Genomic DNA, 25,095 nt, shown 5'->3' on the forward strand with positions numbered 1-25,095 from the left:
TTAGTGTGGAGAGACCAGTTAGTTGTTTTGGCAAAAAATGATTTTTTTTTCCTTCATGGACAGTTCTTTTGCTTTATACTCTAGTTATTGGCTTCATTGCATAAGCAAATCAATAATATTGAAAATATAAATAATAAAATAAGTAATAGTGATAATACTCTATTTCTCTTATTATCTCAAAGGCAGTGTCATTCCAGGACAGGGATGTCAAGTAGATGTTATCTTGTTCATCCACTCCACGCCTTCCTAAAATGCTGTGCTGCGAAGGGTTCTGAGGTAGTGTCTACAGGATGTGGGGTGCGGGATGGTGGTATACATGACACTTATTTTCCCTCCAGATGGTAAATTCTTTCTCTTCTTTTGCCAGAAGTAACCATTTGTTTGTCAAGTTTTGTGGGTTCTACCTTTTAAGAATTTTTTTTACCTTGCCCTTTCCTCCCTGTTTAATTATTTCTCATCTGGACTTTTATAACAGTTTCCTATTCATCGTCATGTCTTCAGTCACATATCTCACCAAAACTCTGTATAGTGATACTCTTTTTTTTTTTTTTTTTGAGGAACAAGAGCCAAGTTTTTAATTTGATCATTTCTTCTATTAGAAGTACTCCTTAATGACATCCTTGGTCTGAGACTCTTTGCTTAACCACCACACAACTGCAACCATCCGCTTTACAGGGTTTTTCCTGTCTGTCAGTTTTACAGAGGCCTACCCATTCCCCTAGTTTCTTGTTACCATCAACCTTAATTAGGTTGATTTGTCATTCAGCACAAGGGCCTTTACCAACTTGACATAAGCTCATCAGAATTGGATGCAAGCACACAGATGGGATTGGCACTTGTCTAAGGCTTTGGCAGCTTCGGAATCCCACATGCTAGGCTGTCCTGGATGAGGGTGGTCTTCAGCACCTCTTGTAAAGCAGTATTAATGTCCATTACACCTCCAGTGGAAATGCTTTCCTCCACCAAGGCGGTGGGTTATGGCCACAGCAATGGGTTATGGGTGGAGCCGAATCTTGAATGCACCGGGGCCTCTACCTCCCATGCAATTCCCCAGCAACAGGGAAAGAGCACTATGGTGCTCTTTATAGATCTGATGACACTGCTCTCTTTAAAGACCCTGTCTCCTCATGCGGGATAAAACATAAACTTTTTAGTGTGGCATCCGAACTATCCATGTTTAGGCCTTTGTTTTCCTCTTCAGTGTCGTCACTCATCCTTCCCACCTTTTCTTTTCTTTCTTTTTTTTTTAACATCTTTATTGGAGTATAATTGCTTTACAGTATAACAAAGTGAATCAGCTATACATAAACATATATCCCCATAGCTCCTCCCTCTTGCATCTCCCTCCCATCCTCCCTAACCCACCCCTCTAGGTGGACACAAAGCACCAAGCTGATCTCCCTGTGCTATGTGGCTGCTTCCCGTTAGCTATATGTTTTACATTTGGTAATGTGTATATGTCAATGCCACTCTCTCACTTCGTCCCAACTTACCCTTCCCCCTCCCCATGTCCTCAAGTCCATTCTCTATGTCTGTGTCTTTATTCCTGTCCTACCCCTAAGTTCTTCAGAACCTTTTTTTTTTTTTTTTTTTAGATTCCATATATATGTGTTAGCGTACGGTATTTGTTTTTCTCTTTCTGACTTCACTCTGTATGATGGACTCTAGGTCCATCCACCTCACTACAAATAACTCAATTTCGTTTCTTTTTATGGCTGAGTAATATTCCATTGTATATATGTGCCACATCTTCTTTATCCATTCATCTGTTGATGTGCCACATCTTCTTTATCCATTCATCTGTTGATGGACACTTAGGTTGCTTCCATGTCCTGGCTATTGTAAATAGAGCTGCAATGAACATTGTGGTACATGGACTCTTTTTGAATTATGGTCTTCTCAGGGTATATGCCCAATAGTGCTTCCCACCTTTTCTAATCTATGCTCCTGCAAACTATTTGCATTTCACAGGAAGGTATATTCTGTTGATTTTTATTTCCTTGCCTTTGCACATGCCATTTCTTCTGCCTGTGTATCCTAAACTGGATACTTTAGCTTGGCAAAAAGTTCCTCCTCTTTTAAGATATAGTTTAACTGTCACTCAGGTAGAATTAGCCATTCTTTCTCTGTCTTTTTTTTTTTTGTCTTTTTTTTTAAATCATGTAGTGCTTTTACATTTATTATGGCATCTGGAGGTCAATGAATTTGGTTTCCTGGGTCTGGTCTTATTTGATCTCAATTCCTTGCACAATGACTGGCACATGCTCAATAATTAAAATAAAAGAGGCTGTGTTTCACAGATGAGGAAACTGAGCCTGAAGGAATAAGTGACTTCACCAAGGTCTCATGGCAAAGCTGGGATACAAAACCAGTTTTTTAAAATTCCAGATCCAATATTTCTTTCATCATACCTTGCCTGTAGTATAAAAATTTAAGAAATATTGTACTGTGAGTTAATTGAGTATTCTTTCTGTATAAAAATTGTGATAATGAAAATCCCGTTAACAGCTTACATTGTAAGTTTAAGTGGATAGGGACCTACTTAGTTCCTTTTGGTTTATATTAATACTTCAAGGTGAATAGGCTATAATTTTTCATGATTGAGAGTGTGACCTATGGTGGAAAAGCCAGTTGAACAAATAGTATGTGCAATTTTTCATGTCATATTTGAATATTGGAAAATAGGAGACAAAAAATTGAAAAGTTGAGTATTTTATGATATACTAAGGGTCTGTTCTGGATATTAAAGCTATAGTTGAGCTCTCATTCAGTCGTTCAGTGACTTTTATTCCTGTTTATATAACCTAAAGCACTTGTTGAACACCATTGTAAGCAGTTTACATGTGACGCTTACAACCCTACGAGTTAAGTATGTTATTATTCCCACTTTACATACAAGGATACAGAGACACAGATGGTAACTTGCTAAACTGTAACACAACTAGTAAATGGGTGAGTTAGCATTTGAACCCAGGCAGTCTGGTTCAAGAGCCCAAACCCTTAACTAGGATGCTAAGCTTTGTTAGTTATTTTGTTTTCAGAGGAGCTACAAAGATGAAAAGATAGGGCCTCTGCTCTCAAGAGAATTGATAGTGTAAGGGGGAATAAAGGTATGGAAATGGGAGAGGTAATTATTTGCTGGGTGACTTCTCCCTGCCAGAAGGTATGCTACGTATGTCTTACCTATTCTCATTTAAACTCTACAAACATAGGAGGGAATTGAGGGAAGGACAGGTTAAGTAACTTACAAACTCAAAGGAAGCATCAGAGCTAGAATAGGAACTTAGTTTTGACTGGCTTCAAGCATATATTCTTTCTGTTGCTTTGTACCACTGCTATACAGATATAAAATCACAGTATTATGTAATTACTGTAATTTTAAATATTGTATAAGGTGCATTGGGAGCACAGGGAAAGGATCCCTTATGTCTGTCTAGGGAGGAGAGGAAGGCTTCACAGGGTGGGTAGCGCTTGAGTTACAGCAATTGATGAAGATCTTCAGACAGAGAAGAGCATGTGCCAAGTCATGGAGGGGTGAGAGAATGTGGTGTGTTTAGTGGTTGAGTATTTCAATAGTAAAGTGGGAGAAGAGAATAGATTTTAGATGTTCAGGTAGAATTGATCCAACTTAGAGATAGCAAATGAAGTATGAGGGTCAAGGAGGATCCAGGAATACTCAAGAGGTTTCTGGCTTCAGTAAGTTGAGTTTGTGACAATACCATTTACTGAGGGGCTAGGAACAGGATTTGGGGGGAAGTAATAAGTATTGGAATCTGTTGTGTTAAGGGGCTCGTGGGACATTCAAGTGGTAATTTGCACTGGGAGGCATTTGCCCATATGGATGTGGTATTTAGAGATTAGAGAGTTATCTACCTGTAGGTATAGTGTTGCCAGATAAAAATGTAGAATGCTCAGTTAAATTTGATTACCAAATGAGCAATGAATATTTTTTCATATAAGTATGTTGCATGCAATGTTTGGGACTTACTTATACTAAAGAATTATTTGTTGTTTATTTGAAATTCAAATTTAACTGGTCATTTTATATTTTTATTTGCTATATCTGATGACCCTATATAGGTGATAGTTGAAGTCATGAAGGTGGATGAGATTGTTCAGGGAACAAAAGTAGAGAAAAGAGAGTAGAGCTCAGGATAGAAAGCTGGGAACTAGATTAATTTAGTGCTTCAAAATGGCTTCAAAGTAGTCCCTCAAGCAGCAGCCTCACCATTACCTGGGAACTTGTTAGAAACGTATATTCTTGGGCCCTGCTCCAGACCTGCTGAATCAGAAATTCTGAGGCTGAAACCCAACACTCTATGTCTTAATAAGACTTTTAGGGGCTTCTGATGCCACTGAATTTGGAACCATTGACTTCAGGGGTGAATATAAGATCAATGAAGGATACTAAGAAATAGTAATGATGAATTGAAGTAATAACATAATCCGAAGACAACCAGTGGAATCATTGGCAGTGTCAGATGTATCTGAGAAGCCAAGTAAGATAAAACCTAAAATTGTTTGTTGAATTATACAATAGTGAGATGATTGGTTATCTTAAAACACCTTCAGTTGAAGCAGTAGCCTGATTGCATTGTGTTCAGGAGGGAATCAAAGTGAGGAAGTAGAGAAAGAATGGAATACTTTTTCTCTAAGCTCGGTTGTAAAGGGAGAGAGAAGAGAGGGCAGTAGTTCCTTAGGGAATAGGTTCCTTGTAAGCCGAAGGGAAGAAACCTATATGGAGGTTGTGAAAGGAACAAAGGCAAGAATGACTGAGACTGTCTTGAGGATCTCCACATTTGCTGCCCATGCTGAACTTTTGCTGAACTCTCTAACATAAAACTGCTGAATAGTTGCTGAGTTGCCAAAAGGAAAGAACAATGCTGAGAACTGGACTCTTTCTGGACTAAGGAAACCATACCTTTCCCTAGTAATGGATGAGACGTGCTTGATAACCCAATCGTATGAACAGAACAGTTTTATCGTCCAATCCAAATTCTTGGTAAACAGCTTGTGTAAGCCTGTGTGAGCTTCCTCCTTTTCCCCATAAAAACCTCTACCCATTTTCCTCCACTGGGACACTATTCTGGGTTCTTCCAGAATCTGTGATCCCTGAATTACAATTCTAAGAACCTAAATAAACTACCTTTTTGCCTCTTTACAGTTCATGCTGCTTTTAGTTGACAAGGTAGAGAGAGGCTGAGGATACACAAAGACAGTATGAAGTGCTGTAAGAAGGGAAAGGGAAAGAGATCCTGAACATAAGCGCTGTTTTAGTCATGACTGAGAAGGTTGCCTTTTCCTGTAAGGTTCAAGGACAGCTTGCTGATCAGTTTGTAGGCATGGTGGAGGGGGGGGAATCAGAATGTTGCAGGAATTCTTACTTAGCTGCTTCTATTTTCTTGGTGAAATAGAAACGTTACTGAGCAGGAAGTATGTGGGGTTGGGACTTATGAGTGATGGAGGTGTGGAACAGTTACTTTATGAAGTAAAAGAAACTGACTAGGGAAATGTAACAGGCATATTAGAAAAATACTAGAGATTGAATTGATGGTAAGACAATTTTTTATTGAGTCTTAAGTGTTCTTTTTGGTAAGTTGAAGGAGGTGTATATAGGTACTTTTAACTTCCTCCTCTTTTTGCAAGTGCCAATAAGTAAATATTGTTATTTGAGTATAATGTTTAAGAACATTTGAATTGAATGAACTTGAATGTCCACTTTGAATTGAATTAACTTAGATTCATTCATTCAACAAATATTTATTCAATGTCATAATTATGAAAAGAGTAAGAGCTAGCATTTTTGTTCTTAAATCATGTTTAACTTCTGGCTAACTGTAAGGCATCACACTACATACTTTATTTGTATTAAATCATTTATCCCCCATAAATCTAGTCCAGTGGGTTAGATAATATTATCTTTATAGATAAGGAAGTTGAAACTGAGAAAGATTAAGTAACTTGTTTAAGAACCGGGATCGCTAGTGTTCTGGCCTTCCTGCGGCATACCCCTTTCCTTTTCTCTCCTTCTTGGGGCCTTGGGGTCATGGGCAGCATTCTGTATTCTGGCTGGTTGGCGCAATGCTTGAGTGGCCTGGCAGGGGAGTGGGCCACATGCGCGTGGAGGACACTGTGGACCGGAGGGAGGCACACAGCATGGCTGAAAATCGAGAGGCCCGTGGGGCCGTCGAGGCTGAGCTGGACCCGGTTTAGTACACCCCTTGGAAGCGGCTTCCCCACTGCCTGCACCGGAAGCCCAATGACATTTCTGTCAACATGAAGACTGACGTTAAGGCCCAGCTGGCCCACTGCCAGAAACTGCTGGACGGATGGGCATGGGGTCAGAACTCATGCACTGAGATCTACATGCACTGGCCATCAACTGCACCATCAACATTGCCCTACAGCTTCCGGCTGGCAGCTTCAGGTCCCTGCAGGTGGTGCCAGTACCTCCACTGTGGAGCTTGTCGTTGAGCTGGAACCAGAGACTTACACGTGAGCACTGCTGACCCAGATCTACAACAACTCAGCCATCCACATCTGTGTCTTCAGGGTCGCACCCAAGTAACTGAAATGAGGCTGTCCTGTCTTATCCACCCACCACATACAGCTAGGCTCAGATGTGGCTCTACTGAGTACTGTCATGGACCTTCTACCAGAGGCATGTAGGAAAAAGCCTGTCCTCCTTGCAGCCCCGAGGACTATGAATTCAGAGGGTGAATATTGTCTTTTGTTGGGCCCAAGCAGTGGGTCTTTCTGAATCTTTGTGTTCTGTAACCATTGTCCTATACAGTCAAATGTATCAAGTTGTGTTGGTGCCCGGCCACGCCACTGCAAAAAAAAAAAAAAAAAAAGAACCAGGATCACACCTGTTTCTGTCTGCTCCTGGAACCCATAGTCTTCTTTGTTATGTTGACTGTGCTGGGTGTTGAATGTACAGAGGTGGAAAAACAGATATGGTCCCTGTCCCTAGTGGACATGGTCCTTTTGGTCTAGTGTATGTGTGGGGGAGGAGGAGGGGTGTTAGACATTAAACAGATTATCACCCAAATAAATATGATATGATGTATTATGGCAAGTGCTGTGAGTGAAAGGAGATGGGAGAAGCTACAACAGGGGAACTTAATTTCCATTGGGGACCAGGGTTTGAATTCATTATAGTAATTATGTTATATTGTATTTGTACATTTAGGAGGGAGACAGCATGGATTTTGAAACAGAGAGACCTGGGTTTGATTCCCATCTGTGCACTTAGTATCTTTGTGACCTTGGACAAGTTGATGAACATCTCTAAGCCTCACTTTCCTCATCCATAAAGAAGGTTCAATAATTCTTACCTTACAGGCAGCAGTTTGTTTGGTGCCATAATGTACATCATGGGAAGTGGTAAATTAATGCAGTGGTTCTTAATCTTTGGCATTTAATGTTCCAAAGAAATTCCAAAGTAACTTTGGGAACTGATACATTTGTCATTTATTTTGCTAAGTACAGGGAGATTAAAAATACAACTACCATTTATTATCACCATTGTTTCAAAAAACTTTGAGGGCGGGCTTCCCTGGTGGCGCAGTGGTTGAGAGTCCACCTGCCGATGCAGGGGACACGGGTTTGTGCCCCGGTCCGGGAAGATCCCACATGCCGCAGAGCAGCTAGGCCTGTGAGCCATGGCCGCTGAGCCTGCACATCTGGAGCCTGTGCTCCGCAACGGGAGAGGCCACAACAGTGAGAGGCCTGCGTACCGCAAAAAAAAAAAAACTTTGAGGGCTTCCCTGGTGGCGCAGTGGTTAAGAATCCACCTGCCAGTGCAGGCCACACGGGTTCGAGCCCTGGTCCGGGAAGATCCCACATGCCATGAAGCAGCTAAGCCCGTGCACCACAATTACTGAAGCCCGCATGCCACAACTACTGAGCCCATGCACCACAACTACAGAGCCCGCGAGCCACAACTACTGAAGCCCACGCGCCTAGAGCCCATGCTCTGTAACAAGAGAAGCCACCGCAATGAGAAGCCTGCGCATTGCAACGAAGAGTAGCTTCCACTCGCCACAACTAGAGAAAGCCTGCGCACAGCAACGAAGACCCAACGCAGTCACAAATAAATAAAATACTATAACTAAAAAAAAAGAACACTGTCTTTTAAAAAAATAAATAAACTTTATTTGAAATACGTAAGGCTGTTTTAACAACCCCACCCCCCCCCCGCCGCTCCAAAATGTAGGGTAGTTCTGATCTCAGAATAAAGGGCACTCTTTTTTTAAGTTAGATATATGTATTTTAATTTCTTTCATGATTACGTGTCATTTTAAAGCATTTTGAAGAATACATTAAAGATAAACCTGATTTAGGCTGTGTTGATTTTTTGTATAATGAGCAGATTGCATTGAAACTCGTGTCTTCTGACATTAAGAGATATGCCACTTGCAAATCTGTTGGCTAAAATTACTAATTTGATCCAAACTCTAAATCATTCAGATTTAATTTCATTTATTGCTCCGTTGTAAACGCAGCCTATAAAAGGGGTAGTGCTCAGCATTGAAATAGCTGTGTATTACTCCCATATAACAAGATTACATTTGAGAAGTAGATATAACTATCATAAAAGATTCTTCAGTTCTAAAGATCCTTTTTGTAAAGATTAAGTCTAGGGCTTCCCTGGTGGTGCAGTGGTTAAGAATCCGCCTGCCAATGCAGGGCACACAGGTTTGAGCCCTGGTCTGGGAAGATCACACATACTGCGGAGCAGCTAAGCCTGTGTGCCACAACTGCTGAGCCTGTGCTCTACAGCCCGCGAGCCACAACTACTGAGCCTGTGTGCTACAACTACTGAAGCCTGTGCACCTAGAGCCTGTGCTCTGCAACAAGAGAAGCCATCTCAATGAGAAGCCTGCCCACCGCAACGAAGAGTAGCTCACGCTCGCCGCAACTAGAAAAAGCCCGCACGCAGCAACGAAGACCCAACGCAGCCAAAAAAAAAAAGAAAGAAAAAGATTAAATCTAGTCTAATAACTTGTAAATTTTGACTTTTGAGGTATTTGAAGGCGATTACGACTATAATGTAGAAGAGATGAATATGACAGTTATTTTTTTGTTTGAATTTCTAGTTTCCTCAGTACTAACACTGTATTCATTTCTCCTTCTCTTCTTTTTTTCTTTAAGGAATATGTACATGCTTCAAAGCCAAAAACTCAAGAAAGTGAACTGAAAATTAGTGCTGTCTTTTCAGTCAGTGACAGTCCTCTTGGTAAGAAACAGAACTGTAAGTTAGTTAGAATCAGTATTTGTTATATTCTGACCAGTAGAATTGAGGGAAAGTACCTCATGTAAGTCTTTTTCTTCCTTTAGACAAAGCAGTGCTTTTCAAACTGGCTAGCTGGTCTTGACCAGTATTTTAAAAAGTGGAATATAATTACAGTTGGTCCTTGAACAACATGGGTTTGAACTACGCAGTTCCACTTACAGGTGATTTTTTTCAATAAATATAGTACCTGTATTTTTATTCCACAGATCTGTAAATTAACTAAGTGTGGGGACATTTTTATGTTCTATTGGAGATCACAATATGTGGAATCAGAAGAACTAGGGTTTGAGTCCTGATTCTATCCAGACTGTTTCAGCTTCCTGCCCTTGGATGAGTCATTTATCAATTCTTTAGTTTTTGAGACAGAGATAGCAGGACACGGATTTTTGACTGCGTGGGGTCGGCGCCCCTAACCTCTGAGTTGTTTAAGGGTCAACTGTATATCAGAGTGTGGTGCATACAGTAAGGAAGCATATTATTTCATGAAACTACTGTTTCAGTTATTAAATTTTATATACATATACACACACATGCACATACAGATGTATGTGTGTGTCTCTTGGGTTATAATGTGAAATGTAGTTCTAACTATGTGTCATGGTTAAAAAGTTTGAAGCTGCCTGTTTTAGAGTGGTTATTGCCTCAATATTGGATTTCAAGACTGAGGGAATTTGTCCTAAAAAATAGAGAATGTATATATGTTCATGTTGATGTGAAAACAGCTTTTGTTGTTGTTGTTTTTTCTTATTTTGTTTTTATAGCCCAACAGTTGACCCCAGGCTTTCAGCTCTCTCTTGCATCATCTGGCCCAAATATATCGCTTCCTTCAGTTCCAGCCGTAGCTATTCAGGTTTTTTGTTCTGGTTGCAAAAAAATGCTTTATAAGGGGCAAACTGCATTTCATAAGACAGGATCTACTCAGCTCTTTTGCTCCACAAGGTGCATCATCGGATATTCTTCACCTGTCTGCCTACCACCTCCTCCCAAGAAAACCTGTGCAAACTGCTCAAAGTATGAAATTCTTAATTATATCCCTTACTTTTTAAGTGTTTTTAGTTCAAATATGCTATTGCTATTTTAAATCTCTTTAGCTCATTTCCCTGGAAATACTTTTTAGCTAATTGAGAAGTTTGCAAATTCTAAAGTTTTGTAAAGTTAAGTAAGTGACTTGATGTAAAAAAGTATTGTTTAGACCAGTTTTCCTATCTCTTTCAATTAGAAAGAAATAAATTATTTGTGAGAAACTATAGGACCACTCCTATATTGTACGTCTACTGTAATTGTAGACAACAATATTCAAAATTGTTATCTTGAATGTTATTGAAGTATAGAATGAAATAATATCACCCGTATAATAGTATATGAAAGTTATTTAATTCTTTAGAAGGTAAATGGCCACAAAAATAATGCATTTATTCCTGAAAAGTCCTTGTGAGCTTTTGTTGGGGGTCATTGTTACTTTATAATAATGCATAGATGCAGAGAGAGGAAGAAATAGCAATGAAGTTATATAAACTTCTTTCTCTACCTCAGTAAGTTTGAAGAATTTGGCACGTTTTACCTATTTGTGTGGTAGTGCAATTCTAGGAATACAGTGTGTTGTCAGTAGTCACTAATGTAGCGCAAGGAAAGTTAAGAGCTTGGTTTTAGATTGTAGCTCTGTCACTTGCCAGCTATATGACCTTGGGCCAGATATTTAACCTTTCTAAGCCTTAGTTTCTTCATTGGTAAATAGTATCTACTTCCTCAGGTTTTAATGAGACAGTGTTGGCACAGGACCTAGCACATAGCAAATGCTTAATAAGTGGGATCCTATTATTTTTAATAATAAATTTGGTATTATGTATATTTAACATATAATTTATAGGCCTCTATTTTGTCTTTGGTGATATATGATAGTTTCTTTATCTGCTTGGTGTGTTGGCCTTAGGTATCTAAAAGTAGATCCTGTTAAAATGGAAATCCCCAACTAAAAGGAAAGAGGCATTTAAAACATTTTACTTAAATATTCAAATTTAGTTTTGTTCCAAAATGCCCCTCTAATACCTTACTTTAACTCTTTTATGTCATTCTCATGAAACTGATCTGGAAGAGTAAATTTAGTTTTTTGTTTTTAGATATTCAATCTCAGCATATCAAATATCAAAAGGAAATTAATTAAATTTTAAAGAACATAACACTGCCTATACATCCAAATACATGTTCTCTTAAAAGTAGAGACTCTTGTCATTGGCTTTTTACCACAATGCTGTTGTTATTCAAAATTTTTTTTTGTCTCTTGATTTTGCATTGCCTTCAGAGGCTGTGAAACATTCCTTTAGACTAAGTTAGGTGATAAATCTATCTTTCAAGCTGGGGTTTGATTTTTGCACATTGCCAAAAGTTACTTGATGTCTTACCAGCTGACTGCTGTAGATGATTAAACTGAGTCATACTGTTAAACATGGTCTCTGACTATAAGATTAAAAAGTTGTGCTTAGAGTTCTTGTAAACTAAAAGAGAAATTAGAAAAAATGTTTGAGCCATGTTGTTGGGAGAGGTATGGTTTCTCTAAGGTGAATGTTAAGATGTAACATATATTTGGATGTATAAAGTTTAGAATGCATTTATATTTATGTGCACAGATTTTCATTAAAAAGTCATTCTCATTGGTTTACTTATATATACATAGCACTGGCAGATTTACATTATTAAATAAAATTCTTAATTGCTTTGATTTTAGTAGAAAAATTACTTTTCAAAATTAATACTTCATCTGCATGTAGGCATATCCACTTGGTTTCCAAGATTCACTGTCATATTAGTAAGGCTAGGTGAGTTTTAGAACATTAAAGTAGTGCTCTATTGCTGTTTTTTTATATTTTTAATTTTTTTTTATTTTGGCTGTGTGGTGCGGCATGCAGGATCTTAGCATGCGGGATCTTAGTTCCCTGACCAGGGATCAAACCTGAGCCCCCTGCATTGGGAGCACGGAGTCTTAACCACTGGACCACCAGGGAAGTCCCTGTTGCTGTTGTTATTCTTTTGTAGTTTACCATGGAGTTCTGTATAATAAAGGTACAGGATGGAAGGCAGAGTAGTGGAATGATGAAGTCCATGGACTGTAGAATCAGACTGCCTTGATTTGTATTCTGGCTTCACTGCTTACCAGCTGAATGACTTTGGCAAGTCATTATTTAACCTTTCTGATTTGGTGTCCTAATAATACTTACCTTACAGAGTTTTTTGATAATTAAATTGGATAATTTGAGTAAAGAGACCAATGTGTGGCACATAGAAATTACCCAGTACATTATTGTAGTACATAATATTATTGCCATTAATTTTCTTTACTGTGTGGTCATTAATTAGAAACTAGTGTTTCTAATTAATGACTATTTCCTTCAGTTTTTATACTTGTCAGAAGAATGGCAATAACTTAGTCTCTGTTTTTACTGGCAGTGCTTATTGTAACAATTAGCTCTTACAGAATAACTCTACAAGTCTCATAGAACAACTCAGTTATTTGTATTCTTTTTGTTTCATTCTTGTTTCCATCTGTCCTTTGATACCAAGCCTTAATAGCGCTTTTGTCTGTCATTTGTTTCTTTGGTCTCTTCAGTTATAGTGAAGATTTATATACCATGCTAATTTTTAATGCTAATCTTTGGTAGTTCATCTGTTTCCCAAATCTTACATTTAAATAAAAAGTTTTTTCATTCCTTATTTCATTCATGTTTCTACTCTTGGCAGCTACTGGCTAGTAAGAGGACAAGTGTTTTGTGGTCTGGAGTTGTGGGATGGCCACTTGTTCTGTTGGCTCCAGTGGATGAAAGTTGGTTGGAGCTGGAAGCCTCAATGTTTTTTTCATGAGCATCTGGCTAGATATATTTTAAATGTAGCTCTCCTTCAACACATCTATGAATTCAGTATTATAAACTCCGTTTTATACATGAGGAAATTGAGACAGTAATTGCCTCACTCATTGTCACTCAGATGATAAGTAATAGAACTAATCATCAAACCCAGTTTTCCAGATGCCTTTTCCAGGGCTACCCATTTACTACTATACAATAGCTGCCCTTACTAAATGTAGTTATTTTAGCTCACAAAGAGGAAGAAATTACAATTACGAAGAACACATTTCATTTTGCCTTTGTTATTTATTTTTAGAGACATTTTAAATCCAAAGGATGTGATCACAACCCGATTTGAAAATTCCTCTCCTAGCAAAGATTTCTGCAGCCAATCATGCCTTTCTTCTTATGAGCTAAAGAAAAAACCTGTTGTTACCATATATACCAATAGCATTTCAACTAGGTGCAGTATGTGTCAGAAGAATGCTGATGTAAGTTGAATTTCACCTTTATTGGGATTCTCTTCACAGATTAGATGTTTTTAACCGGCTTTGCTTATTTTGTATCTGTATGTGTTTTTATTTCCTAGATTCGATTTGAAGTTAAATATCAAAATGTGCTACATGGTCTTTGTAGTGATGCCTGTTTTTCAAAATTTCATTCTACCAACAACCTTACCATGAACTGTTGTGAGAACTGTGGGAGCTATTGCTATAGTAGCTCTGGTCCTTGCCAGTCCCAGAAGGTTTTTAGTTCAACAAGTATCACAGCATATAAACAGGTATGAATATCAGTCTGTTGTGTGCAGTTGGGCTTACCCCTTCTGAGATGGCTGCACAGGGATGAAGTGCAGAGTAAAAGAGTGAGCTCTTCCCATCAGTTGATCTTGGTGTGTGATTTCCCCTCCTGAAAAATGGGATAGATTCTGATGCTGTAAGGGTTGATTTGACAGTGAGATGATATAGGTGAACTAGGTCATTTTTTAGGGTTTCCTTCATGGCCAGGAATTCACAAATATAATTTCATGATTTGCTATGAGTCTGAAATATTCTGTGACATATTGATAGTGAAGAAAACCCCATATTATTGTGAATGAACTATGACCAAGAGTTAAAAGATGATACAATCAGCAAATATAAAACATCTTTTTCCTTTTAGAAGAAATATATTTTAAATGTGTTTTGGAAAGAATTGTAATTATTCTGGCAACATTGCCTTATTAGAATACTGTAGCTTTTTTGTTTTCCTTTTTCTATTTTCCAACTGCCTTTTTAAAATTTTAGCTAATTTTTATTTATTAGTTTTGTTACTAAATATATTAATTTGTGTCAGTTTAATTATTGCTGAATAATATGGGGTCTTTAAAAAGTTATTTTTTAAAAAAGTATAAATGATAATTAAAAGTTTTTTTCAGTTAGGATGTTTGGTTTATTTTTAATTCCTTTGAGCAGTTGGTAATAGATGTTCATCTTTGGAAAGTATCTCTTTTCTAGAAACTTAGCCACTTTTTGCAGTCTGGCTACTACTTTCACAAGAATAAAATCCATGTTTTATATATATATGTGTGTGTGTATATATATACATATATATATGTATTCCAAAAATCATTTCCATTCCTGATTTTGTTACTGGTATTATACCCTATCAACTGCATGAATGATGTTCATCTTTTACCAGGAAGATTATGTATTGTAACTTTGCAATTTATATTTTCCTACCTTTTACTCCCCTATTTAATTCATTACTAAAAGACCTTATATTGTGTCAGTGACAGGGTAGCAGTTAGGAGCTTGGACTTAGCCAGATGAAGTAAGTTTAGTCTCCTACTTTATTGTTTGTTAATTTAAAGTTTGTTTAAATTTTTAAAAAAAATATATAATTTTTTAAAAGTATCTCACTATGTTATTGAAAGGATTTTATGGTATAGTGTATATAAATTGCTTAGTGTGGGGCCTGCTCATGGTAAGCACTCAGTAAGTAATAACATTGGTAATTTATATAAATGGTAGCATTATTATTGTTGTTGTTTCTTAAAACATGAATAACCTTACAGGCAAATTTTATTATGAAACTCAGCTTGAACTACAGGTAGTTCTGTAGAATCTCCTAATATACATTAAACATCTTTTCTATCTCCTGATAAAGAGTCTTCCTAGTTAAGTAACCGTCAAGGTGGTAGACTCTATCCTAGATTGATGTCCAAGTCTGTCCTGAGGGTGGTCCTTCGGTTCATGGATTACTTGGTCCTCTCTGATTATTTGTGATGAGAGAAGTATGTTGTGACTAATTAGTTATTACTTTTAATGTGTTTTGTTGTTGCTAATATAGATGAGTAGTTACTAATTTTTTTCAGTTTACATTTTACAGGCATACCTCAGAAATATTGTGGGTTTGGTTCTAGACCACTGCGATAAAGCAAGATTATATGTATCAATTCTTATATACACATACACACGAATATAATTTATATATATACATATATATATATAATTGATATATATTCTTGGTTGAAACAGGTATGTTTCAGGTCTGTGTGGGTCCTTTCAAAAAGTAAAGAGCTAATCCTTAAATAATTCTAAAATAGTGTTTATAGACATTTCATCAGTTAAGAGTTTTAGAGACATGTGATTGAGTTCATCCAGTTTCTGTAGCTAGGAAAGCAGCTTACTAGATAACTAACTTAGATAGATTATGTCTTTTCTTCACCTTTAGAAAGAGAGGGCATTTATAGACATACCTCAGAGATACTGCATGTTCAGTTACAGACCACCACAATAAAGCAAATAATGCAATAAAGTGACACACAAATTTTTGGTTTCCCAGTGCATATAACAGTTATGTTTACACTATACTGTAGTCTGTGAAGTGTGCGATAACATTGTCTTAAAAAAACAATGTGCATACCTTAATTTAAAAATGCTAACATTCCTCTGAGCCTTCAGCGAGTTGTAATCTTTTTGCTGGTGGAGGGTTTTGCCTCGATGTTGATGACTGCCAACTGCTCAGGGTGGTGATTACTGAAGGCTGGGGTGGCTGGGGCAGTTTCTTAAAATAAGACAATTAAGTTTGCTGCATGGATTGACTCTTCCTTTCATAAACGATTTCTCTGTGGTATGCAGAGCTGTTTGATAGCATTTGAACCTCAGTAGAACTTCTTTCAGAATGGGAATCAATCCTGTCAAACCCTGTTGCTGCTTTATCAACTAAATTTATGTAATATTCTAAATCCTTTGTTGTCATTTCAACAGTCATCTTCACCAGGAGTAGATTCCATCTCAAGACACCACTTGTTTTTGCTCAGCCGGAAGAAGCAACTCCTTGTTCATTAAAGTTTTGTCCTGAGATTGTGGAAATTGAGTCACATCTTTCGGGCTTCACCTCTAATTCTTGTCCTCTTGCTATTTCCACCAACCTGCAGTTACTTTATTCACTGACGTCTTAAACCCCTCAAAGTCATCCATGAAAGTTGGAGTCAACTTCTTCTAAACTCCTGTTAATGTAGATATTTTGACCTCTTCCCATGAATCACTTATGCTTTTAATGTCGTCTAGAATGGTGAATCTTTTCCAGAAGGCTTTTAATTTACTTTGTCCAGCTCTATCAGAAGAACCACTATGTATGGCAGCAATAGCGTTACGAAATGTATTTCTTAAATAATAAGACTTGAAAGTCAAAATTACTCTTTGATCCATGGGCTGCAGAATGGGTGATTTGTTAGCAGGTGTGAAAACAACATTAATATCATTGTACATCTCCATCAGAGCTCTTGGGTGACCAGATGCATTGTCAGTGAGCAATAATATTTTGAAAGGAATCTTTTCTTCTGAGGAGTAGGTCTCAACAGTGGGCTTAAAATATTCAGTAAACCGTGTTGTCAGCAGATGTGCTGTTATCTAGGCATTGTTCTTCCATTTATAGAACACAGGCAGAGTAGATTTAGCGTAATTCTTAAGGGCCCTAGGATTTTTAGAATAATAAATGAGCATTGGCTTCAACTTAGTCACCAGGTGCAGTAGCCCCTAACAAGAGAGTTGGCCTGTCCTTGAAGCTTTGAAGCCAGGCATTGACTTCTCTCTAGCATGAAAGTCCTAGATGGAATCTTCTTCCAATGGAAGGCTATTTCATCTGCATTGAAAATCTGTTGTTTAATGCAGCCACCTTCATTAGTTATCTTAGCTAGATCTTCTGAATAACCTGTAGCTTCTGCATCAGCACTTGCTGCTTCACCTTGTACTTCGATGTTTTAGAGATGGCTTCTTTCCTTAAAACTCATGAACCAGCCTCTGCCACCTTCAGACTTTTCTTCTGCAGCTTCCTCATCTGTCTCAGCCTTCATAGAATTGAAGAGAGGTAGGGCCTTGCTTTGGATTAGGCTTTGGCTTAAGGGAATATTGTGGCTGGTTTGATCTTCTGTCCAGACACTAAAACTTTATCCATATCAGCAGTAAGACTGTTTTGCTTTCTTATCATTTGTGTCTCCACTGGAGTAGCACTTTTAATTTCCTTCAAGAACTTCTCCTTTCCATTTACAGCTTGGCTAACTGGCACAAGAGGCCTAGCTTTAGGCCTCTCTTAGCTTTCCACATGCCTTCCTCACTAAGTTTAATCATTTCTGGCTTTTGATTTGAAGTGAGAAATGTGTAACTGTTCCTTTCACTTGACTACCTAGAGACCATTGTAGGGTTATTAACTGGCCTAATTTCAATATTGTTGTGTCTCAGGGAATAGGGAGGGCTGAGGAGAGGGAGAGAGATGGGAAATAGCCGGTCAGTGGAGCAGTCAGAACACATACAACGTTTATCAATTTAGCTAGTCTTAAGTGGGAGTGGTTTATGGCGCCCCAAAATAGTTACAATGGTAAGATCACTGATTACAGATCACCATAAAATATACAATAATAATGAAAAATTTTGAAATATTGCGGGAATTACCAAAATGTGACACAGCGAGCAAATGCTGTTGGAAAAATGGCGCTGATAGACTTGCTTGACACAGGGTTGCCACAGATCTTCAGTTTGTAAAAAATGCAGTATCTGCAAAGCATAATAAAGTGAAGCACAATAAAATGAGGTATGCTTGTATTATTGTCTGAAAGAACTTATTTTTCCTACATCCCAACTTTTAGGAAAGTCTGTACTTAGTGTAGCTGCTATCATTGTCATGCTCAAATATTTTAGCCAAAGCCTTTGGTTGTAGGTAGCTTTTCTTTTTCTTTCCTTAAACCATATATATATACGTGTGCTTGTACTAGGTATCTAAATCTTATTTTATTTTAATAGAATTCAGCCCAAACTCCTCCATATGCCTTGGGGAAATCATTGAGGCCCTCAGCTGAAATGATTGAGACTACGAACGACTCAGGAAAAACAGAGCTTTTCTGCTCTATTAATTGCTTATCTGCTTACAGAGTTAAGACAGTTATTTCTTCAGGTAATGTTTAAGTTTGATAAATTTATAGATTTCATAACTATTAAAGAAGAATGTGACTGCTTTTCTTTCACTTCGTTACAAACTAAACTGATCTATGTGGTTAAATAAAGACCCAAGGTTATTTTAGTTTCAAAGAGCTGATTTTTATTTTTATTTTCTTTGAAGGATCCATGCAGTATTTTTTTTTAAGTAATTAATTTATTTTAGGCTGCATCGGGTCTTAGTTGCGGCATGTGAGATATTTTGTGGTGGTGCGCGGGCTTCTCTCTAGTTGTGGCACACGGGCTGAGTAGTTGTGGCACACGGGCTGAGTAGTTGTGGCGCACGGGCTTAGTTGCCCCGTGGCATGTGGGATCTTAGTTCCCCCACCAGGGACCAAACCCATGTTCCCTGCATTGGAAGGCGGATTCTTAACCACTGGACCACCAGGGAAGTCCCACAAAGAGCTGATTTTTTTTTTTTTTTTTTTTTTTGTGGTACGCGGGCCTCTCACTGTCGTGGCCTTTCCCGTTGCGGAGCACAGGCTCCGGACACACAGGCTCAGCGGCCATGGCTCACGGGCCCAGCCGCTCCGCGGCATGTGGGATCTTCCCGGACCGGGGCACGAACCCGCGTCCCCTGCATCGGCAGGCGGACTCTCAACCACTGCGCCACCAGGGAAGCCCAAGAGCTGATTTTTACGTGACAAAGTTTTTCAGTGATTCTCTTGATTGAAGTGTTTATTTTGTAATTTCATATGTGAAAAGAGAGAAAAAACGTGTATAAGTTCCAAGTTAATTTTTGCGTAAGTGGGACTTAATTGAGGTTAGCTTTACATATTATTGTAAAGTTCCTTCATTTTTGTTTTGCATATTACTGAATATTTGGGTTTTTTACTCTCCTAATACATTTTTGGATCATTTGTTCATCTGTGTAACTTACTCATTGGTTTTTATTTTTTGCTACCAAGGTGTCCAGGTTTTGTGTCATAGTTGTAAGACCTCAGCAGTCCCTCAGTATCACCTAGCCATGTCCAATGGAACTATATACAGCTTCTGCAGCTCCAGTTGTGTGGTGGCTTTCCAGGTATGACCTAAGGTAGTACTTTGCCCTTGCAGTTCTCTTAGGCGTTGGTCTGTGGCAAATGTTAACTGCTGAAGGACCATGCTTATTAAGTTAGAAAGAAAAAAATTCTATTCAGCTGTGATCCAAGAGGTCATTACTGCAAAATGTCTGAGCCCAAGATTTGACCCTCAGTCCTTCTTAATTCAGAGTGCTCACCTAAACTACCTTTCTCTCCCGCTTTCTCCCTTGGCTCTCTCCCTTTCAAAAGAATGGAAGCTAGGCTATGGTTTGGATAGGTGGCATGGTGATGTGCTCATGTGTCCCTTCGTTTCATCCTGGGCCAGATACATAATGACTCCTGGCGTGGATATGGAAGCTTCCACTTACTTGTCCCATTTCTCTTCTCTCTGATACACAGGGAAAGGGTAGAGTTTCCCATCCTCCTGGGTGGGAAGATGCCTGCACCAGGGAGAAAGAGACTACTGGTGGCCACTGTGCTCTTAATAGCCATGAGAGGCTGGTTGGTAATGGGAGTGCAGGTGAAGGGGTATCTTGGGGGAAAGGAGAGGCCTGCTCTAATTTATTAATTAGTCATGTACTAGAGATCTTTGTCTGGAAAGCCTGAATTTTAGTCCTCAATCTTTTAATGTTGCATTTCTCAGTCCTATTCTGGAAGCATGCCATTTCAACTCTTTCTGTGAACTACTCAATAAAATTTTCAAGAAACGTTTGGGGGGAATTAATTTATTAAAATGAGAAAATGAAATTGATCAAGTTACCTTATTTCTCAGTTGATAAAATCTTTGCCTTATTTGTATTCATTCAGAATGTATTTAACAAGCCAAAAGGAACAAACTCTTCAGCAGTGCCCTTGTCTCAGGGCCAAGTGGTTGTAAGTCCACCCTCTGGGTCAGCAGTGTCAGCAGGAGGAGGTAACACCTCTGCCGTTTCCCCCAGCTCCGTCAGTGGCTCTGCCGCAGCCAGTCTCCAGCCTCCTTCTGCTCAGTCCCAGCAAGTTGCTTTAACCCATACAGTTGTTAAACTCAAGTGTCAGCACTGTAACCATCTGTTTGCCACAAAACCAGAACTTCTTTTCTACAAGGTAAAGAGAGGTCGTGGAAGGGATTGAATATGAGTTTATCTAAAGAAGTATTTTTGTCTTTTCATCTTTGACAGTCCCTTGGTTTGCTTTGAAATGAGAAAGAAAAGGATTTCTTAACAATAAAGTAACTGTTTAATTTAATTAGATATTAATGACTGTTCTTCCTCTGCAGGGTAAAATGTTTCTGTTTTGTGGCAAGATTTGCTCTGATGAATACAAAAAGAGAAATAAAGTTATGGCAATGTGTGACTACTGTAAACTGCAGAAAATTATAAAGGAGACTGTACGATTCTCAGGGGTTGATAAGCCATTCTGTAGTGAAGGTAAAGAAAAAAGCTCAGTTTTGGCCACAGAGCATATGGTTGTTATGAAGTAATTCATGATGAGTTGAGCTGTTAATCCACAATTAATTTTCAAGTAATTTCTTTTATGAAGTATAATTTGAAGCTTTTTTATTGAGTTTATACTTAATTCACTTTAAAGTCTATCCTTTTAAATGTTATAATAATCTCAATAAAGAAAAACTTTCAAAATATAATTAGGTCAATGGTATTCGTATATAGAAAATCTCTTCGTAAGTTTAGCTATGACTTCAGAGATCTTTTTGTTTTTGCACCCATTCATAAAGAGGGTACTTAGGCAATTACTGCTTCTTGGCTTAAGAAACTTTTATATTGGGTTGGCCAAAAGGTTGCTTCGTTTTTTTCTGTATGATGGCTCTAGTAGCACTTAGTTTTCTTTAACTTCATTCGAAACAATTTTGTTAGATTGTATGTGACAGCTGTCATATCAGCGTGCATTTAAAAAAAGATTTATCAAAATTGGTGAATTTTGGGGGACTTCCCTGGTAGTCTAGTAGTAAAGAATCCACCTTTCAACGCAGGGGGCACAGGTTTGATTCCTGATCAGGGAACTAAGATTCCACGTGCCACGGGGCAACTAAGCCCATGCGCCACAACTACTGAGCTTGCGCACCTCAACTAGAGAGGCTGTGTGCCGCAAACTACAGAGCCCACGTGCCCTGGAGCCTGTGTGCCACAACTAGAGAAGAGAAAACCCGCATGCCACAACTGGAGAGAAGCCTGCGTGCTGCAACGAGAAGATCTCGCATGCCTCAACGAAGATTCTGTGTACCACAACTAAGATCCGACACGGGCAAAAATTTAAAAAATTGGTGAATTTTTATGTAGCCATTTTAATATTGAAGATGGAAGAAAAAAAGCATTTTTGGCATATTATGCTTTATTATTTCAAGGAAGGTAAAAATGCAACTGAAACACAAAAAGGAGATTTGCGCAGTGTATGGAGAAGGTGCTGTGACTGATCGAATGTGTCAGAAGTGGTTTGCGAGATTCGTGCTGGAGATTTCTCTCTGGACGATGCTCCACGGTTGGGTAGACCAGTTGAAGTTGATAGTGATCAAATTGAGACATTGAGAACAATCAACGTTATACCACGTGGGAGACAGCTGACATACTCAAAATATCCAAATCAAGCACTGAAAATCATTTGCACCACGTTGCTTACGTTAATCGCTTTGATGTTTGGGTTCCACGTAAGTTAAGCGGAAAAAAACCTTGACTGTATTTCCGCATGCAATTCTCTACTTAAACGTAAGGAAGACGTTCTTTTTTTTGTTTGTTTGTTTGTTTGTTTTTTGCGGTACGCGGGCCTCTCACTGTTGTGGCCTCTCCCGTTGCGGAGCACAGGCTCCGGACGCGCAGGCTCAGCAGCCATGGCTCACGGGCCCAGCCGCTCCGCAGCATGTGGGATCTTCCCGGACTGGGACACGAACCTGTGTCCCCTGCATCGGCAGGCGGACTCTCAACCACTGCGCCACCAGGGAAGCCCTTGTTTTGTTTTTTTGAACTTGGCTTTTTTCTCTCTTTTTTTAAAAATAAATTTATTTATTTACTTATTTTTGTCTGCGTTGGGTCTTTGTTGCTGTGCGCGGGCTTTCTCTAGTTGTGGTGAGCAGGGGCTACTCTTCGTTGCGGTACGTAGGCTTCTCATTGCACTGGCTTGTCTTTGCTGCGGAGCACGGGCTCTAGGCACGTGGGCTTCAGTAGTTGTGGCTCACGGGCTCTAGAGAGCAGGTTCAGTAGTTGTGACGCATGGGCTTAGTTGCCCCATGATATGTGGGATCTTCCCAGACCAGGGCTCGAACCTGTGTCCCCTGCCTTGGCAGGCAGATTCTTAACCACTGCACCACTAGGGAAGTCCCAGTGTTCCATTTTTAAAACAAATTGTGACGGGTGACGAAAAGTGGATACTGTACAGTAATGTGGAATGGAAGAGACCGTAGGACAAGCAAAACGAACCACCACCAACCACACCAAAGACCAGTCTTCATCCAAAGAAGGTGATGTTGTGTATATGGTGACATTGGAAGGGAACCCTCTATTATGAGCTCCTTCTGGAAAACCAAACGATTAATTCCAACAAGTACTGCTTCCAGTTAGACCAACTGAAAGCAGCACTTGATGAAAAGTGTCTAGAATTAGTCAACAGAAAACGCATAACCTTCCATCAGGATAATGCAAGACCGCATGTTTCTTTGATGACCCGGCAAAAACTGTTACAACTTGGCTGGGAAGTTTTGATTCATCCACTGTATTCACCAGACATTGCACCTTCGGATTTCCTTTTATTTTGTTCTTTACAAAATTCTTTTAATGGGAAAAATTTCAATTCCCTGGAAGACAGTAAAAGGCACCTGAACAGTTCTTTGCTCAAAAAGATAAAAAAGTTTTGTGAAGATGGAATTATGAAGTTGCCTGAAAAATGGCAGAAGGTAGTGGAACAAAAGGGTGAATACGTTGTTCAATGAAGTTCTTGGTGAAAATGAAAAATGTGTCTTTTATTTTTACTTAAAAACTGAAGACACTTTTTGGCCAACCCAATACCTCTGATGTTTCTGAATATAAACGACCTAATATTTAGAGTATATGTTTCAAAAGTGATATGTTTGTTTTGTGAATATAGATAAGACTGTCTTTTAACCTAGAGGCAAATAATTGTGTCAAGTATTTAGAAATTAGCTTAAAGTTGCTATCTAAGACTGTAGAAACTCACTTTACTGTCTTCAAGTTTATATAAACTTGATGTTTCTTGCTTTTATCCCTCTGGTTCTCAGTTTGCAAATTCCTCTCTGCCCGTGACTTTGGAGAACGATGGGGAAACTACTGTAAGATGTGCAGTTATTGTTCACAGACGTCCCCTAATTTGGTAGAAAATCGATTGGAGGGCAAATTAGAAGAGTTTTGTTGTGAAGACTGCATGACCAAATTTACTGTTCTATTTTATCAGGTAAATGTAATATATCTCTTTGGCTTTCTGAAGTTCGTACAAATTATTTTCTATTTGAAATATATTCAGATTATGTGAAGAAAAATTGGGTGTTTAGAATTGGGTAAATAAATTATGGGCTCCTAAAGCAAAATTCAATTGAATATAAACATGAAATCTTTGGGGTAAAGAGTATAGAATTAAAAAGAATAAATAAATAAGAAAAAATTAAAAAAGAGTATAGGATTTTGGGAGACTTTGTTGTTGTTTGAAGATATGTTCCTTTAATTTTTGCTTTCTTATAAGGCACATGGACCTTATTTATAACTTTGGGTTTTTTTTAGTTAGAACTTTACATAGTTATGTTGCCTTAAGTTGCTCTCTCATTCAGAAAGTTACTCTGAGAAATTTGAAGTCAGACCTTGTTCTCACTTCATAGGACAAATGACTCTGACCTCCTTACCCCTCACCTGCCTTCTTTAAAAAAAATTTTTTTTTGAAAGGCTAACAACGAAAGCTATAATTAATTGAACCACTAATACATGTCCAGTACTTCATAAGTGTTATTTCATTTACTCCTCACCACAATCCTAACAGGTAGGTATAGTATTACCTGTTTATAAATAAGGAAAAAAAGTAAGGTCCAGGGAGGTTAAGTAATGTGCCCCTGAAGAAGCTGGTAGGTGATGGACAGCACCTGTAACATTCCAGTGAAATCACCTGTTTACTTGTCTACATTCCTAACATATAACTTTCTTTGGGGGTCTTTTTCATAATTATATGACCAAGACCTATCTCAATGCTCAAGACGAAGGATATCTAGTTAGATATTTGTTGAATGAGTCAAAATCTTTATGACTCCAAAGCCCATATTCTTTATACTGCAGTAGGCTACCTCTTAACGTTAAAAAAAAAAAAAAAGCCTATCTTTAAATTCCTTCATCAGTAATTTTGAAAACAGGAGATAACTTTTATATCCTCTCAGTTGAGGACATCTATACAAAACAAATAGTGTATGTATTTTTAAGTACGGTGTCTTAAGGTAGAAACCTTACATTTTGTGATCTCAACTGACTCATGTATCCTGTTTTCATGGT

The 25,095-nt window shown here is 38.4% G+C and overlaps 1 protein-coding gene and 2 pseudogenes across 10 annotated transcripts in view; 2 read left to right on the forward strand and 1 right to left on the reverse strand.

Moving 5' to 3' along the window:
• The window catches only part of ZMYM6 (zinc finger MYM-type containing 6), a 43,390-nt gene that overhangs the window by 2,529 nt on the left and 15,766 nt on the right, over window positions 1-25,095 (forward strand). For 3 of the 10 annotated variants that reach the window (XM_089896388.1, XM_089896429.1, XM_089896389.1), the window contains exons 3-12: window positions 183-276; window positions 9,157-9,256; window positions 10,060-10,309; window positions 13,451-13,625; window positions 13,724-13,915; window positions 18,414-18,564; window positions 19,514-19,629; window positions 20,435-20,710; window positions 20,883-21,033; window positions 23,847-24,019. In XM_089896388.1, coding sequence (XP_089752514.1) covers window positions 183-276; window positions 9,157-9,256; window positions 10,060-10,309; window positions 13,451-13,625; window positions 13,724-13,915; window positions 18,414-18,564; window positions 19,514-19,629; window positions 20,435-20,710; window positions 20,883-21,033; window positions 23,847-24,019 — 1,678 coding nt within the window. The other 7 variants (XM_089896403.1, XM_089896399.1, XM_089896406.1 and 4 more) reach the window with 5 other exon arrangements.
• LOC149750791 (small ribosomal subunit protein eS12 pseudogene) lies at window positions 62-1,615 on the reverse strand (annotated as a pseudogene).
• On the forward strand, window positions 285-9,150 carry LOC111175561 (ribonuclease P protein subunit p20-like; annotated as a pseudogene).

Source organism: Delphinapterus leucas, chromosome 1, assembly GCF_059928025.1.
Source record: "Delphinapterus leucas isolate spDelLeu-1000000601 "Yukka" chromosome 1, BTC_Dleu_Yukka2, whole genome shotgun sequence".
Classification (NCBI taxonomy): Eukaryota; Metazoa; Chordata; class Mammalia; order Artiodactyla; family Monodontidae; genus Delphinapterus; species Delphinapterus leucas.